Source organism: Saccopteryx leptura, chromosome 3 (assembly GCF_036850995.1).
Source record: "Saccopteryx leptura isolate mSacLep1 chromosome 3, mSacLep1_pri_phased_curated, whole genome shotgun sequence".
Lineage (NCBI taxonomy): Eukaryota > Metazoa > Chordata > Mammalia > Chiroptera > Emballonuridae > Saccopteryx > Saccopteryx leptura.
The window spans coordinates 213,140,905-213,159,125 of NC_089505.1; the positions used below are offsets into that span (position 1 = coordinate 213,140,905).

Here is an 18,221-nt window from a genome sequence, read left to right on the forward strand (position 1 = left end):
GGGCAGAGTCTTGGAGCCAGACAGACCTGAGTTGGAGTTTGAACTTAAACGTTCTAGCTGTGTCACTTTCGACAAGTTGCTTCACATCATCTCTAAAGTGAGAACTAATAATAATAATACTTAGGCCCTGGCCGGTTGGCTCAGTGGTAGAGCGTCGGCCTGGCGTGCAGGAGTCCCAGGTTCGATTCCCGGCCAGGGCACACAGAAGCGTGCTTCTCCACCCTTCCCCCTCTCCTTCTTCTCTGCCTCTCTCTTCCCTTCCCGCAGCCAAGGTTCCATTAGAGCAAAGTTGGCCGGCAGCTAAGGATGGCTCTGTGGCCTCTGCCTCAGGCATTAGAATGGCTCTGGTTGCGACAGAGCAACGCCCCAGATGGGCAGAGCATCGCCCCCTGGTGGGCATGCCAGGTAGATCCCGGTCGGCTGCTGCAGGAGTCTGTTTGACTGCCTCCCCATTTCCAACTTCAGAAAAATACAATAATAATAATACCTAGTTCTGAAGGTTGTTGAGAAGATGAAGAGATATGATCCTTGTAAACTGCTTCACACTGTATTTAGTACACACAGATGTTTAACAGGTGGTAGTTACTATTAACATGGCATTCAAGAGCCTTCATAATTTAGCCTCTCCCTTGCCTTCCTAACCTCACCCCCTGCTACATCAACCTATTCTAGCATCACTTCCCTAACACCCAATTTTCTGTCATGCTTTCATGCTGTTCCTCCTTCTTAGAATCCTTTTTCTCTCTTGTCTACATGACAAAATTTTAATTCTGTAGGACAGTCAAGTCTTCTTGAACACCCATTCCTCTCTTCCCAGCACAGTTCTCATAACCGTGAAGATCACACCTCCTGCCTGACCAGGCAGTGGCACAGTGGATAGAGCATCTGACTGGGATGCTGAGGAACCAGGTTCAAGACCCCAAGGTCGCCAGCTCAACAGCTTGAGCATGGGCTCATCTGGTTTGAGCAAAAGCTCACCAGCTTGAACCCAAGGGCGCTGGGTCGAGCAAGGAGTTAATTGGTTTGCTGAAGGCCCGCGGTCAAGGCACATATGAGAAAGCAATCAATGAACAACAAAGGCAGGGGTCCCCAAACTACAGCATTGCTCATTTACAGTACTACTTCTGGGGATGCGGGACGCACACTTCACGGCTCCAGAAGTGCGTCATATCACTTGTTACGGCTAGCAGTGACAAATATGGAACCGGACATTGACCATCTCATTAGCCAAAAGCAGGTCTATAGTTCCCATTGAAATACTGGTCAGTTTGTTGATTTAAATTTACTTGTTCTTTATTTTAAATATTGTATATGTTCCTGTTTTTATTTATTTATTTTTTTTTTGGTATTTTTCTGAAGCTGGAAACGGGGAGAGACAGTCAGACAGACTCCCGCAAGTGCCCGACCCGGATCCACCCGGCACGCCCACCACGGGCGATGCTCTGCCCCTCCGGGACGTCGCTCTGCCGAGACCAGAGCCACTCTAGCGCCTGGGGCAGAGGCCAAGGAGCCATCCCCAGCACCCGGGCCATCTTTGCTCCAATGGAGCCTTGGCTGCGGGAGGGGAAGAGAGAGACAGAGAGGAAGGAGGGGGGGGTGGAGAAGCAAATGGGCGCTTCTCCTATGTGCCCTGGCCAGGAATCGAACCCGGGTCCCCCGCACGCCAGGCCGACGTTCTACCGCTGAGCCAACCGGCCAGGGCCCCTGTTTTGATTTTTTACTTTAAAATAAGATATGTGCAGTGTGCATAGCCATTTGTTCATAGTTTTTTTTTATAGTCTGGCCCTCCAACGGTCTGAGGGACAGTGAACTGGCCCCCTGTGTAAAAAGTTTGGGGACCCCTGAACTAAGGTGTCGCAATGCACAATGAAAAACTAATGATTGATGCTTCTCATCTCTCCGTTCCTGTCTGTCTGTCCCTGTCTATCCCTCTCTCTGACTCTCTCTGTCTCTGTAAAAAATAAAAAATAAATAAAAGAAAAAAGATCACGCCTCCTTAATTCTTCAAAATAGTTACAATCTCAAATCTACGGTATTGTCAAGCCTCTGTGTCAATGTTTTTCTTTAAATTCAGAAAATACGGTTGTCAAACCATATAGCACTTGTACATACTCTATGATGGCATCTATTATGTTTTATTCTAATGATTTATGTGTCTCTCTTGGTGAACTCCCTTTTCCATTTCCTTGGAGGTACCAAGCCAGCATGTCCTGCTCTGCCCCTACTTCCACACTCCAGTGACATCACAGAAGTTCTGCTATGCCAGGAATGTTACTGGGCAAGAGTGGCTCCATAACTCTGAGCACCCCAGGGATTGAGTGGGAGTGGGAGCAGAGACAAAGTTTAGGGAGAAAAAATGGGAGACACCACTAGCCCAACTTTTTGAATTTTGCCTTCATCCATTCATATACTTGGGAGACCTGTATTGGGCACTTATTCTATGCCAGGCACTATTCTAGAGCCTTGAGATATAAAAATGGATAAGAAGTAATCTTTGCCCTGAAATGCTCATAGTCTTATGAGGGAGCTAAACAAGTAAACAGACTGATATAATGCAAGATGGTAGTAGTAACAGTAGCCATTTCTGGTTCATAAAGGGGAAACAAAGACCAATAACCTGCAAAATAGGTATGTCTTCTTCTGGGACAGCTGAAATAAAATTCATAGATCAAATCCTAGGGAGAACACCCCCAGTTTCACCTACTGCCATAGTGAGTCTATTATTGGTCTATTTCTAGTTTTAAAATCAGAAGCAGCTTTACCTCTACAGCTGATTTCTAAAATAATTCAGGAAATGGTAGCAACTCCATGCCTTTTATGGAAACAAGGATAATTTATTCAACAAATATTTATTGAATATCTATGAGCCAAATCCTATGCTAGCCAGTGTGTCCCACTTGTCTAGTTTTTGTACTGTTTAGTTTGGTGGGGGTGGTGTGTGTGTGTGTGTGGGGGTGTATAGGCAATCATATGTCAATGCTACATCATTCCATTGCTATGGGATTAGAAATGCAATCCAATCATTGGAAGTTTTTCTATCTTCAGTGCCCAAAGGTGGGTTTATAATCCAGCAGGTGACAGCAGGGAAACAATTATTTTAGATCTTAATGAGAGAGGGGAGAAGGCAGTGGTCAGTGCCTGGCAATATTCTCTGGCGGGTCAGGTCCTAGGTTCCTTTTTGAGGACCCAGAAGAGATAGAGGATAACCAGACCATCTTAGGGGCTACCAAACTTAGGATATTTCCCATTCCTCCTCATTTATTCATTCCACAGATAATTATTATACAGTCACATCACCGGAGTACCAGAAGATACAAGAGCAAACCAAACACAGTGGTTGCTCTCCAGCAGTTCATTCTCTTCAGAGAAGGGCAGGTCTTCAGATCCCCACCAGAGTTCTCAACCAGGGTACTTTGTTAAAAATGAGCAGGGTGCCTGACCTGTGGTGGCGCAGTGGATAAAGCGTCGACCTGGGAACACTGAGGTCGTCGGTTCAAAACCCTGCACTTGTCTGGTCAAGGCATATATGGGAGTTGATGCTTCCTGCTCCTCCCCCCTTTCTCTCTCTCTCTCTCTCTCTCTCTCTCTCTCTCTCTCTCTCTCTCCCTCCCTCTCTCCCTCCCTCCCTCCTCTCTAAAATGAATTTTAAAAAATGAGCAGGGTTAGTATGAAGATTAAACTGGAATGGAGAATTTCTCTGTGTGCCTCCATACCCTTTGGAGCATAGATAACATTAAAGGGTAAGGGCTTGGATCATGGGAAGATTGTGATATGGTCTGATCACCTTCCTTGTCCCTTTTGACAGGTCTTCATTCATTTATCAAATATTGATTAAACTCTGTCACTGTGCCCAGCATTGTGCTTGAGGCAAATGAAAAAGTGTTCAGCTACTTCAAATGTCATTCAGAGGAAATCAAGACATGCATGCACATTAAAAAAATAGTAAGCAAAGCAGTAGAGCCAAAAGGATACTTGTTGGTATGTGATGCTTTGTGATATTTGACTGCTTAATGTCTTTGACTTAACACTAGCATGTCTAGCAGGAGTTCTTCCCTGGGCTGTAAAACTGAAAGGCCCCGCTAAGTCACCTTTTTAAAAATTTTTTAGAAAATTAAATTGACATTTATCAATGAGTACATAGGTTTCAGGTAAACATTTCTAAATCATATTGTTCTTAGCTTTTTCTGATCTACTTATTTCACTCAGTATCATGTACTCTAGGTCCATCCATGTTGTTGTAAATGGCAATGCATCATCATTTTTTTTTTAATTTATTTTATTTTTTTACAGGGACTGAGAGAGAGTCAGAGAGAGGGATAGATAGGGACAGACAGACAGGAACGGAGAGATGAGAAGCATCAATCATTAGTTTTTTGTTGCGACACCTTAGTTCATTGATCGCTTTCTCATATGTGCCTTGACCATGGGGCTACAGTAGACCGAGTAACCCCTTGCTGGAGCCAGCGACCTTGGGTCCAAGCTGGTGAGTTTTTTTTTTTTGTATTTTTTTCTGAAGTTGGAAATGGGGAGGCAGTCAGACAGACTTCTACATGCGCCTAACCGGGATATACCCAGCATGCCCACCAGGGGGGATGCTCTGCCCATCTGGGGTGTTGCTCTGTTGCAACCAGAGCCATTCTAGAGCCTGAGGCAGAGGCCATAGAGCCATCCTCAGCGCCCAGGCCAACTCTGCTCTAATGGAGCCTTGGCTGCAGGAGGGGAAAAGAGAGACAGAGAGGAAGGAGGGGGGAGGTGTGGAGAAGCAGATGGGCGCCTCTCCTGTGTCCTGGCCGGGAATTGAACCCGGGACTCCTGCACGCCAGGTCAACGCTCTACCACTGAGCCAACCGGCCAGGGCTGCTGGTTTTTTTTTTTTTTTTAAAGAAAGGTTTGTTTTTTTTTAATTTTATTTATTTTTACATTTTTTAAAATTTATTCATTTTTTTAGAGAGAGGAGACACAGAGAGAGGAAAGAGATAGAAAGAACAGAGGGAGGAGCAGGAAGCATCAACTCCCATATGTGCCTTGACCAGGCAAGCCTGGGGTTTTGAACCGGTGACCTCAGCGTTCCAGGTTGATGCTTTTACCCACTGTGCCACCACAGGTCAGGCTGCTGGTGAGCTTTTTGCTCAAGCCAGATGAGCTCACGCTCAAGCTGGCGACGTCGGGGTCTCGAACCTGGGTCCTTTGCATCCCAGTCTGACGCTCTATTCACTGTGCCACCGCCTGGTCAGGTGATACATCATCATTTCTTAAGGCTGAGTAGAATTCCATTGTATATATGTATCACATCTTCTTTATCCAATCTGCCAGTGAAGGACACTTTGGTTGTTTCCATGTGTTGGCCACTGTGAACAATGCTGCGATGAACATGGGGGTGGATGTGTCTTTATGTATCAACGTTTTTTAGTTTTGGGGGGTAGATATCCAGTAGAGGAATTGCTGGGTCATATGGTAGTTTTATTCTTAATTTTTTGAGGAACCACCATGCTTTACTCCATATTGGTTGTATTAGTTTGCATTCCCACCAGTAGTGTATAAGGTATTTTTTCCCCGCCGAGAAGGAAGGAAGAGGGCCGGAGCCGCAAAGTGTGGAATAAGTAAACAGCTTTATTGAGTACAGAGTGCACACCCCGCCCGGCAAGGTTCCCTGGCCCCGAGGAAAGAAAGATGGAGGAAATGGAGGCTAGGGAAGTTGCACAGATTAAACCGCGTGGGAGATATTCAAAGGGTCCCTCTAGGGAAGTGGAGCTACTATGATGTGGTGAAATTTCACTGGCTGGCAGACGATCGCTTCTTTCCAAATGGTTCCTGGGAAGCTTCCTTTGGCGGGCTTAATTGTGGGCGGTCCTAGCCAAAGTGGGCGGGTCTGAGTTCCTACGTGACCATCCCTCTATTATCCACCGACCTTACATTCTGACCTTTTGTGTTAAATAGAAAAAGGGGCGCCGTTTATTCATCTGGCTACTTCTTGCTGAATAGGGGCGTCGTGGGGAGGGGGAGATCAGAAGGTGGTGGCTTTGAGGGGTGTTAAGAGGAACATCTGCGTGGCTGTGACTGGAGAAACTTCGCAGATGCGGTCCTGTAAGGATTTAAAAAAAAAAAAGAGAGGAGTAATAGGGGAATTTGCAGGTCCAGCCTTTTGGTGAGCTGGAGATGGATGAAGTCTATCAGTTTCGACTGCCAGTGGTCCTATAAGGAGGCAAGCTTGAGGCAGAACTGCATGTCAGGAGTGGCGTAAAAAGGAGAAAGGAAGAGGGTCCCATCCATTCCCATGACCGAAACCTGTGAGGGAACTAGAGGTCCAGAGTATAAAGGCAAAAACAGAGAAGGCAGCCCCCATGTCCACAAGAAATGAGATGGACTGACTTACCCACTTGTTGCAGAACCCTGGGTTCTCCGAGTCCAGTCCGTATTCTAGGAGTTCGAGCAATGCACCCACCTGGCTAGATTGGCCTTCCATTTCGGCGGCTTGTCCTCCAAGTAGAGGCGCTGAGGAGAAAACCTGTTGCCCAAAGGGGCACTCACTCCGCCAGTGACTGGGATGCTTGCAGTCAGGGCAGGGCTCAGTGGGCAGCCACCGGCAGGGGCCCTGCCGGGACCAGTGGTCCTGCTTGCCACACTTAAAGCAAGCTGCTGGTGGCTCTGCTGGTCACAGGGTTGCCACAAGAGTTTGGGTTTGGAGTGTAACCATCTGCTGCATGCGGGGCCTGGCGAACAGCCTTGGCCTGCTTCTACTAATTGGGACCGTTAAAAACTTTAAATGCCATGTTCACAGGTTCCGGATAGGGGTTTGGGGGGTTGGGAATAAGAAGAAGGGGGCTCGTGCGGATCCGGCACCCAGATCCTGCAGGAAAAACGCTGGAGCCAAAGGCAGGACAGGGCAGGAACTTCCTGTAAGAAAATTGGGGTTGGACGTCCTGAAAACCGGTGTAAGAGCCAATGCCAGGCTGAGAAAGGCCTGACGGAGGAGGGACTAGAGAACACAATGAAGGGAGGGGCCCTGGCCAGCAGGGAAGGAGAAAGAGATGGTAGTAGATGGCGAATAAGAAACAGGTTTTTGCGAAGGGAGAGGAGGAGGCTCTCAGAGGAAAGAGAGGTCCACAGAGGGACCAGAGAAAAGTCCCGAGAGAGGGAGAAAGAGAGAGAAAGAGTGAGGGAGAGAGGCGCCCCCGGGGGTCAGGCAGGAGGGAAAGAGAGTTGGGAGTCCATGGAGAAGGAAAGATTAGGAGTAGAGGTTTTAGGTGAGGTTTCTCCGGCCAGAAAAAGGCCTGCGTGGTGGAACAGGCAGCACAGAGATTAAGAACGGTTGCGCAAATAATTAGAGGCCGTGAATGTAAGAGATCTCCAATCAGTTCCCAGCTTTTTTGGCGATAGTTAAATTGGTGAGGGTGTTAACACCAAAAGTCCCTTCAGGAGGCTAATTGAGTGGGTTCTGTGGCCTGGCCACAGCAGAGAAGAACAGTTTCTTCTTCCTTAGGGAGGGAAATTCCTGTGCCCTCACAGCTCCCCTCAGTTCTCGGAGTGGTCAGACCTGAGCATTAGTGTCCTAAAAACTCAATGTCCAGCCATGGATGAAAGTGGATGTGCTTGGGGAGGTCTCCACAAGCACATGCTCACTCTGGACGGACGGACGGAAAAGACTTTCCTGATGTAGCTACTGTTTCGGACAGGGAGTCTCGGAGGAAAGAACCGAGAGGAAAGCTGGAGGCGGGACTTACCGCACCGTGTGCCAAAGTGGGTTGGAGATCGGAGATCCTGGTTCTTTCTCCTGTTCTTTCTCGTAGGGGAGGAGAAAGGAGAGGTCCTTGCGGACTTCTAACTCCTTCCCGGGTTTCAGCACCAAAATGAAAGGTATTTTTCCCTGCCGAGAAGGAAGGAACAGGCCAGAGCCGCAAAGTGTGGAATAATAAACGGCTTTATTGAGTACAGAGCTCACACCCCGCCCGGCAAGGTTCCCTGGCCCAGAGGAAAGAAAGATGGAGGCTAGGGAAGTTGCACAGATTAAACCGCATGGCAGATATTTAAAGGGTCCCTCTAGGGAAGTGGAGCTACTATGACGTGGTGAAATTTCACTGGCTGGCAGACGATCGCTTCTTTCCAAATGGTTCCTGGGAAGCTTCCTTTGGCGGGCTTAATTGTGGGCGGTCCTAGCCAAAGTGGGCGGGTCTGAGTTCCTACATGACCATCCCTCTATTATCCACTGACTTTACATAGTGAATGAGGTTCCTTTTTCTCCACAGCCTCTCCAACACTTGTTATTTATTTATTTTTTTAACAGAGACAGAGAGAGAGTCAGAGAAAAGGATAGATAGGGACAGACAGACAGGACTGGAGAGAGATGAGAAGCATCAATTATCAGTTTTTCATTACAACACCTTAGTTGTTCATTGATTGCCTTCTCATATGTGCCTTGCCTGTGGGACTACAGCAGACCGAGTAACCCCTTGCTCGTGCCAGCAACCTTGGGTCCAAGCTGGTTACCTTTGCTCAAACCAGATGAGACTGCGCTAAGCTGGCGACCTTGGGGTCTCGAACCTGTGTCATCTGCATCCCAGTCTGACGCTCTATCCACTGCGCCACCACCTGGTCAGGCCTCCAACACTTGTTATTATGTGTTTTGTTGATAGCCAATCTAACAAGTGTGAGGTGGTATCTCATTGTAGTTTTTATTCGCATTTCTCAAATAGCTAGTGAAAATGAGCATCTTTTCATATATCTGTTGGCCATTTGTATGTCCTCTGGGAGAAGTGTCTAGTCAGGTCCTCTTCCCATTATTAAAAAATTTTTATTTTATTGATTCCTTTTAGAGAGAGAGGAAGAAAGAGAGAGAGAGAAAAATAGGAACATAACTCTGTTCCTGTATGTGCCCTGACCAAGAATCAAACCAGGAACCTCTGTGCTTCAGGATGATGCTCTAACCCAGTGGTCCCCAACCCCCAGGCTGCGGATCGGTACTGGTCTGTGGGCCATTTGGTACCAGTCCGCAGAGACAGAATAAATAACTTACATTATTTTTGTTTTATTTATATTTAAGTCTGAACGATGTTTTATTTTTAAAAAAGGACCAGATTCCCTCTGTTACATCCGTCTAAGACTCACTCTTGACGCTTGTCTCGGTTACGTGATACATTTATCCGTCCCACCCTAAAGGCTGGTCCGTGAAAATATTTTCTGACATTAAACCGCTCTGTGGCCCAAAAAATGTTGGGGACCACTGCTCTAACCAACTGAGCTATCCAGCCAGGGCCTCTTTTCATTTTTTTTTTTTTTGTATTTTTCCAAAGCTGGAAACGGGGAGAGATAGTCAGACAGACTCCCGCATGCGCCCAACCGGGATCCACCCGGCACGCCCACCAGGGGGCGATGCTCTGCCCACCAGGGGGCGTTGCTCTGTTGCGACCAGAGCCACTCTAGCGCCTGGAGCAGAGGCCAAGGAGCCATCCCCAGCGCCCGGGCCATCTTTGCTCCAATGGAGCCTTGGCTGCGGGAGGGGAAGAGAGAGACAGAGAGGAAGGAGAGGGGGAGGGTTGGAGAAGCAGATGGGCGCTTCTCCTGTGTGCCCTGGCCGGGAATTGAACCCAGGACTTCTGCATGCCAGGCCGACGCTCTACCACTGAGCCAACCGGCCAGAGCCATCTTTTCATTTTTTAATTGGATTGTTTGCTTGTTTGTTGCTGAGCTTTGTGAGTTCTTTATATATTTTGGATATCAATCCTTTCTCGGAGCTATTGTTTGCAAATACATTTCCCATTCTGTTGGTTGCCTGTTTGTTGTCAGTTTTGCTTTTTTTTTTTTGCTTTGCAGAAGTTTTTTAGTTTGATATAGTCCCATTCATTTATTGTTGCCATAACTTCCCTTGCCTTTGGGGTGGAATTCATAAATTGTTTTCTCTATGGCCAAAGTCCATGAGTTTAGTATCTATGTTTTCTTCTATGCAATTTATTGTTTCAGATCTTATATTTAGGTCTTTGGTATATTTTGAATTAATTTCTGTGCAGAGGGACAAACTGTAGTTGTTTCATACTCTTGCATGTGGCTTTCTAATTTTCCCAGCACCATTTGTTGAAGAGGCTTTCTTTTCTTCATTGTGTGTTTTTGGCTTCTTTGTTGTTGTTTTTTTAATTTTTAAAAATATTTTATTTATTGATTTTTAGAGAGAGAGGAGTGAGAGAGAGAGGAAGAGAGAGAGAGAGAAGGGGGAGGAGCAGGAAGCATCAACTCCCATATGTGCCTTGACCATGGTTTCGAACCGGCGACCTCAGTGTTCCAGGTCAACGATTTATCCCACTGCACCACCACAGGTCAGGCAGTTTTTTTTTTTTTTTACAGAGACAGAGAGAGAGAGAGAGAGAGAGAGAGAGACAGGGACAGACAGACAGGAATGGAGATATGAGAAGCATCAATCATTAGTTTTTTGTTTGTTTGTTTGTTTTTTTTTTTTTTTTTTTTTTTTACAGAGGCAGAGATAGGGACAGACAGACAGACAGGAACAGAGAGAGATGAAAAGCTTCAATCATTAGTTTCCCGTTGTGAGTTGTGACTTCTTAGGTTTTTTTTTTTTTTTTTTTTTTTTTTTTTTTGCGACTTCTTAGTTGTTCATTGATTGATTTCTCATATGTGCTTTGACCGTGGGCCTTCAGCAGACTGAGCAACCCGTTGCTGGAGCCAGCGACCTTGGGTCCAAGCCGGTGAGCCTTTTGCTCACACCAGATGAGCCCGTGCTCAAGCTGGCGACCTCAGGGTCTTGAACCTGGTTCCTCGGCATCCCAGTCTGACGCTCTATCCACTGCGCCACCGCCTGGTCAGGCAGCTCCTTCGTTGAAGATTATTTGTTCATATATATGTGATTTTATTTCTAGGCTCTCAACTCTCTTTCATTGGTCTGTATGTCTGATTACCATGTCTCTGTCGTATAATTTGAAGTCAAGGTAGTGTAATACCTCTGGCTTCATTCTTTTTCCTCCGGATTGCTTTCAAGCCAACTCTCATAATGAGCTCAGGCAACGCAAACCAGTTTTTTTAAATTAACTAATTTTATTAATGTTTTTTGTGACAGAGGTGGGAGGGGGGCGGCTACAGCAGAGCTAGTGACCCCCTCTTGCTCAAGCCAGCAACCTTGGGCTTCAAGCCAGCGACCTAGGGTTCACGCCAGCAACCATGGGGTCATGTCTAGGATCCCATGATCAAGCCAGCGACCCCGCGCTCAAGCTGGCCACCTCGGGGTTTCCAACTTGGGTGCTTTGTGTCCCAGCCCAAGCTCTATCTACTGTGCCACTGCCTGGTCAGGCTAATTTTTTTTTTTTTTTTTTTTTTTTTTACAGAGACAGAGAGTCATAGAGAGGGACAGATAGGGACAGACAGACAGGAACGGATAGAGATGAGAAGCATCAATCATCAGTTTTTCGTTGCGACACCGTAGTTGTTCATTGAAGGTCATGCTAATTTTTTAAATTTATTTTTATTTATTCATTTTAAAGAGGAGAGAGAGAGGGGGAGAGGGGGAGAGAGAGAGAGAGAGAGAGAGAGAGAGAGAGAGAGAGAGATGAGAGAGAGACAGGGTGGAGGAGCTGGAAGCATCAACTCCCATATGTGTCTTGACCAGGCAAGCCCAGGGTTTCGAACTGGTGACCTTTATCCACTGCATCACCACAGGTCAGGCCGGTCATGCTAATTTTTAAAATTAATTTTAGAGCGAGGAAGAGAAAGAGAGAGAGAGACAGACAGACAGAAACAGTCTGTTCCTGTACGTGCCCTAAGGAGCAAATCCGCCACATCTGCGCTATGGAAGAACATTCTAACCAATAGAGCTATCCAGTTTGGGCAACCTAGTTCTTTCAAAGAGCAGAATTAAATTGACCCACCAACCGCGCTCGTATTCAATCCGTGGATTCGTTAGATCTTGCCGGACCTGCGTCATGTGAGCAGTAGTAGCCTCCGTATGGGCTTTGTGTCCCTCAGAGCTTCCCTTACATTGAGTGGGATGGAACGTTGGGTTTGGCGCAGGCGCAGCACCAGCATTTGGCTGTCCTGAGGGAGTGCAGCGGAGGGCTGGGCGATAAACAGGCTGTGGCGAGCTGGAGAAGGTGGAGGAGGTGGAGCGGGTGGGGGCGTTCGTTTCGCTGAGAGTTCTCACGCCCCATTATTCTTTTAGGTGTGGGTTGGTTCGGAAGTGGGGTCCCGGCAGCCGACCTTATCCTGCTCCCTTGTGAAAGGGGAAAGTAGCTCCCGCAGAAAGCAGTTAATGTTGCCGAGAAGGTGCTAGAGATGGATTGTCCCCATGCCAGCCAAGTGGTTCGGCCCTGAGCTAGTCCAGGAGCCTGCCCGACGTGTCTGAGAAGGCCCCTGAGGGGCGGGGAGGTGGCCGTGAGAACGCGGTTGCTGTGAAGAGACGAGGGGAAGATTCGACTCCCGAGAAGAGGAAGAGCCGGATTGAAAGGGAGTGAGGCCGCTGAGGGGGAGGGGGCTGCCAAGATGGCGTCGGCCTCTGGGCCATCGGCGGTCGGGTTTTCATCGGTGGATCCCGGGGTTCTTCCCTGCTCCTCCTCAGGTGATCAGGGGCGGGTCGTGGGAAGGGGGCTGATGACGGCTGTGCGGTGGGAGCAAGGGCGAGACCTGGGAGGGCACCTGTAGCTGGGGATATCGGGGGAGTTGCCGGCAAGGAGAGGACTGGGCTTTTTATGGCAGGGCTTTCTGAGTGACCAGGGGAGTCTGAGGAAAAGATGGATTTGGTCGAGAAATGGAAAGCTGTCAGAAATGTTGGTTGTCTTGGAGGAGACCGAGTTGAGGACTTTAAGAGAGACACAAAGCTCAGGAGGGGGTGGACGGTGGGGGTAGGAAGAGAACAGTAGCGAAACCGGAGTAGAGAAAAGTAAAGTAAATGGAGACTTGATAGAGAGGAATTAGTGTGAGAGGCAGGGTAGGCAAGTCTCGTTGTGATGGTTAGTTGAAAATGTGGCGTAAAAGCCATGGGTATTGGAAGAGTAATGGGACGCTTTCGATTGCTGGCGAGTTTAGGGAATGTGGAGTTTGTTAGGGGTGGGAGTTCATGGAGACGTCTTCCTCCGAGACTCCCCCTAATGCGCCATTCTTTCTCACTCTGTGCCCCTGCGCTCCCCCATACTCTCGCGCTCGCACAGACACATTTTATCATCCTCCCTTGATTGCTCCTTTCTCTCGACCAACTTTGGAAAGGAAGAGGGCAGTATTGAGGGGAGCCTGTGGAATGTGGAAAATTAGGGTTAAATACCCTACAAATAGATGGAGAAGGTGGAATGATGGAGTCTTGAGTTGTACTACGGCTGAGAGGTGATGTTGGGAATTAGGCCTGAGGGGGATGGAGTGGAGGGTGGCTCTGAGTTGTGTGGGGGAATATTGCGTAATAGGAAATAGACTGGAAGAATGCTTAGGCCATATCAGAAAATTGGCACTTGGAGAATGGAGTCAAGGACTATATATATAGCTCAAAGTAGTTAGAAACTATTGAAGATTGAGGGAGGGCTAAGGAACCCATAGTTTTGCGACAGATTGTGTGTAGGAGGGAAAATGTGTGGTGTTAGGATGTCTCTGTGTGTGTGTGTGTGTGGGGGGGTGAGTTTGAGTCAGAAACTGTTCTAGAGCTTCTATCAGAAATATCTGGTGATTGTTGTCTGGACACTAGGAACTGGAGGAGCTACCAGATGTTGAATGCTTTACTTGAATTGTTGACATTTCCTTAGGCCTGGGATTGAACCCTCGCCATTTTGAATTGGCTCAATAGAGGGTTCCACCTTTCATATTCCAGCACAGATGAGCTAATATTGGTCACAAATATCTTCTTCATAAGCTGCAGTTTTATTTATGTACATTTATTTTTAGTTTCTTGAGGTGATTTTTGCCTTTCCTTTAAAAGCGTTAGAGAGCTAAAACAACTTATGTTGCACCTGAGTGTGAATAAAGATAAAGTCAAAATGACAGTTTTTTTTTTTAATTTATTGATTTTTAGAGAGAGAGAGAGAGAAGATGATTTGTTTCACATATTTTTGCGTTCATTGGTTGGTTCTTGTGTGTGCTCTGACTGGGGAGATCGAACCCATAATTTGCCATATCAGGATGATGCCCTAACCAACCTAAGCTACCTGGCCAGGGCCAGGGTTTTTTTTTTGTTTGTTTTTTTTTTAATTTTCCTTTATATAGTAGATTCTTAATTTAACTCTCTTTTTCAGCCTGACTGGTGATGGCGCAAGTGGACACCAAGGGCCCAGGATTGAAACCCTGAGATTGCAGGCTTGAGTGCAAGCTCACTAGCTTGAGTGAGGGGTCGCTGGCGTGAAGTCCAAGGTTGCTGGCTCTGCTTGAGCTCCCTCCCCCAAGGCATGTATAAGAAGCAGTCAATGGGCCCTGGCTGGTTGGCTCAGTGGTAGAGCGTTGGCCTGGCGTGCAGGAGTCCCAGGTTCGATTCCCGGCCAGGGCACACAGGAGAAGCGCCCATCTGCTTCTCCACCCCTCCCCCTCTCCTTCCTCTCTGTCTCTCTTTTCCCCTCCCACAGCTGCAGCCTAGGCTCCATTGGAGCAAAAGTTTGCCCGGGCGCTGAGGATGGCTCTATGGCCTCTGCCTCAGGCGCTAGAATGGCTCTGGATGCAACAGAGCATCGCCCCCTGGTGGGCATGCCGGGTGGGTCCTGGTCAGGCGCATGCGGGAGTCTTGTCTGACTGCCTCCCCGTTTCCAACCTCAGAAAAATACAAAAAAAAAAAAAAAGAAGCAATCAATGAACAACTAAAGTGGTGCAACTAAAGGTGATGTTTCTCATGTCCCTTCCTGTCTCTCTTTCATGTACTTAAAAAAAAAAATCTTTCCTAAATAAATTAATTAAATAAAACCTCTTTTTTCCCTTCTCCAATGCAAAAAAGAATGGTCCAGTATTGTCCTTAGACTTTTTAACTATCAGGTCAGGTACTGCCTCCCCGTTTCCAACTTCAGAAAAATACAAAAAATAAAAAAAAATAAAATAAATTTAATAAAATATTTCATTTTAAGGGTATGTTTCTGCCGAGTACAGGTTGTTTGATTTTTTTTTTTTTTAAACAAAGTCAGAGTCAGAGAAAGGTTTAGATAGGGACAGACAGGAATCAGTTTTTTTGTTTTTATAAATACGTTTATTTATTTATTTTTTACAGAGACAGAGAGAGAGGGGGATAGACAGGGACAGACAGACAGGAATGGAGAGATGAGAAGCATCAATCATTAGTTTTTCATTCTGCATTGTGACACCTTAGTTGTTCATTTGATTGCTTTCTCATATATGCCTTGACTGCGGGCCCTCAGCAAACCGAGTAACTCCTTGCTCGAGCCAGTGACCTTGGGTCCAAGCTGGTGAGCTTTTTGCTCAAACCAGATGAGCCCGCGCTCAAGCTGGAGACCTCGGGGTCTCGAACCTGGGTCCTCCACATCCCAGTCCAACGCTCTATCCACTGCGCCACCACCTGGTCAGTCAGGTTGTTTGATTTTAATGCAAAAGAGCCTTATTAAGGATGGGTTTTTCTTTTTCTTTTTTCTTTTTTGTATTTTTCTGAAGCTGGAAACGGGGAGAGACAGTCAGACTCCCGCATGCGCCCAACCGGGATCCACCCGGCACGCCCACCAGGGGGCGATGCTCTGCCCACCAGGAGGCGATGTTCTGCCCCTCCGGGGCGTCGCTCTGCCGCGACCAGAGCCACTCTAGCACCTGGGGCAGAGGCCAAGGAGCCATCCCCAGCGCCCGGGCCATCTTTGCTCCAATGGAGCCTTGGCTGCGGGAGGGGAAGAGAGAGACAGAGAGGAAGGAGGGGGGGTGGAGAAGCAAATGGGCGCTTCTCCTATGTGCCCTGGCCGGGAATCGAACTCGGGTTCCCCGCACGCCAGGCCGACGCTCTACCGCTGAGCCAACCGGCCAGGGCAAGGATGGGTTTTATTTGTGATTAAAGTACAGTGCTGCTCTATCTGGATGGTACCTGGAGAAATAGGACATTGGCAAGAATAAGTGTTTTTTTGTTTTGTTTTTTTTTAGATTTATTCATTTTAGAGAGGAGAGAGAGAGGGGGGAGGATCAGGAAACATCAACTCCCATATGTGCCTTGACCAGGGCTTCGAACCAGCAACCTCAGTGTTCCAGGTCTGCGCTTTATCCACTGTGCCACCACATGGCAGGCCTGTTTTTTTTTGTTTATTTTTTTCCGAAGTTGGAAACGGGGAGGCAGTCAGATAGACTCCCGCATGTGCCCGACCGGGATCCACCCGGCACGCCCACCAGGGGCAACGCTCTGCCCACCAGGGGGCGATGCTCTGCCCATCCTGGGGGTCGCCATGTTGCGACCAGAGCCACTCTAGCGCCTGAGGCAGAGGTCACAGAGCCATCCCCAGCGCCCGGGCCATCTTTGCTCCAATGGAGCCTTGGCTGCAGGAGGGGAAGAGAGAGACAGAGAGAAAAGCGTGGCGGAGGGGTGGAGAAGCAAATGGGCGCTTCTCCTGTGTGCCCTGGCCAGGAATCGAACCCGGGACCTCCGGACCTCTGGGTTTTGAACCTGGGTCTTCCTAGTCCCATTCCAGTTCTCTATCCAGTGCACCACTGCCTGGTCAGGCGTGTGTGTGAGTATGTTTTAACCATTCTAAAACCAATTTATTATTTTTGGATGTTTAGCAGAACACACTTAAATTTTGGTGAACCTCTGAATCCTAAAACTAAAAGCAAGGTCCTCTAGCAATGTTGAAAATGGATACAAAATAATATCAGGATTCAGGACAGATTGATTGTATGTTTGTTTTTTAAGATTTTATTTGGCCCTGGCCAAATGCTCAGTGGTTGAGTATCAGCCTGGTGGTATGGATGTCCCAGGTTTGATTTCTGGTCAGGGCACATGGGAGAGGTGACCATCTGCTTCTCCACCCTTCTTCTCCTCTTTGCCCCTCCCTCCCTCATTCCTTTTCTCTCCCTCTCCCACTCTTTTCTTCCTGCAGCCATGACTCCATTGGTTTGAGCAAGTTTGCCCCAGGCACTGAGCATGGCTCCATGGTCTTGCCTCAGGTGCTTAAAATAGCTCAGTTTCCAAGCAATGGAGCAACTGCTCCAGATGGGCAGAGCATAGCTAGGTAGGGGCCTTGCCAGGTGGGTCCTGGTCAGGGTGTATGTGGGGTCTGTTTCTCGGCCTCCCTGCCTCTCACTTAATTTAAAAAAAAAGATTTTTTAATTGATTTTTAAAGAGAGGAGAGAGAGTGAAAGGCAGAGAAGTGGGGAGTAGAGGGAAGCATCAATCCATAGTATGTAGTTGCCTCTCATATGTGCCTTGACTGGACAGGACTCAGGATTTTAACTGGTAACCTTAGCATTCTATTTTTTTTTATTTTTTTATTTTTTTTTTAAATTTAAATTTAAATTTTTATTTTTTTGTATTTTTCTGAAGCTGGAAACGGGGAGAGACGGTCAGACAGACTCCCGCATGCACCCGACGACCGGGATCCACACAGCATGCCCACCAGGGGGCGATGCTCTGCTCCTCCGGGGCGTCGCTCTGTCAGGACCAGAGCCACTCTAGCGCCTGGGGCAGAGGCCAAGGAGCCATCCCCAGCGCCCGGGCCATCTTTGCTCCAGTGGAGCCTCGCTGGGGGAGGGGAAGAGAGAGACGGAGAGGAAGGAGAGGGGGAGGGGTGGAGAAGCAGATGGGCGCTTCTCCTGTGTGCCCTGGCCGGGAATCGAACCGGGACTTCTGCTCTACCACTGAGCCAACCGGCCAGGGCCAGCCTTAGCATTCTAGATTGACACTTTATCCATTGCACCACCACAGGTCAGGTGAGTGATTATTATTTTGTTTTAAGGTGATAGGAGGGGAGATAGTGAGGCAGACTCCTGCAAGCACCCAGAATTGGGATCTACCTGGGAACCCCATCTGGGGCTGATGCTGATGTACCGATCTATTTTTAGCACTCCAACAGTCTATCCTCAGTGCCTGGGGCCATGCTTTAACCAGTTGAGCCACTGGCTGTGGGAGGCAAAGGGGTGGGGATAGAAGCAAATGGTTGCTTCTCCTGTGTGCTCTGACCGGGAATCAAACCCGGAATGTCAATATGTTGGGCCGATGTTCTATCTATCCACTTAACCTCAGGCCAGGGCCGCAACTGATGTTTTAAATAAGCCACTTAAAACCTTTGGAGGCTCAAAATCTTTTGGCATTCAAGTTAGGAAGGACAGGACAGGTTTATTTACAAGTG

At 47.8% G+C, this 18,221-nt stretch overlaps 1 protein-coding gene across 10 annotated transcripts in view; it reads left to right on the forward strand.

Moving 5' to 3' along the window:
- Positions 1-12,049: 12,049 nt before the first annotated feature.
- Positions 12,050-18,221, forward strand: part of PIP5K1A (phosphatidylinositol-4-phosphate 5-kinase type 1 alpha) — a 64,986-nt gene continuing 58,814 nt past the window's right edge. For 8 of the 10 annotated variants that reach the window (XM_066377473.1, XM_066377472.1, XM_066377479.1 and 5 more), the window contains exon 1: positions 12,056-12,550. In XM_066377473.1, coding sequence (XP_066233570.1) covers positions 12,475-12,550 — 76 coding nt within the window. In that variant the 5' untranslated portion in view covers positions 12,056-12,474. Of the gene's footprint in view, positions 12,551-14,204; positions 14,353-18,221 lie in introns of all 10 variants that reach the window. The other 2 variants (XM_066377476.1, XM_066377477.1) reach the window with 2 other exon arrangements.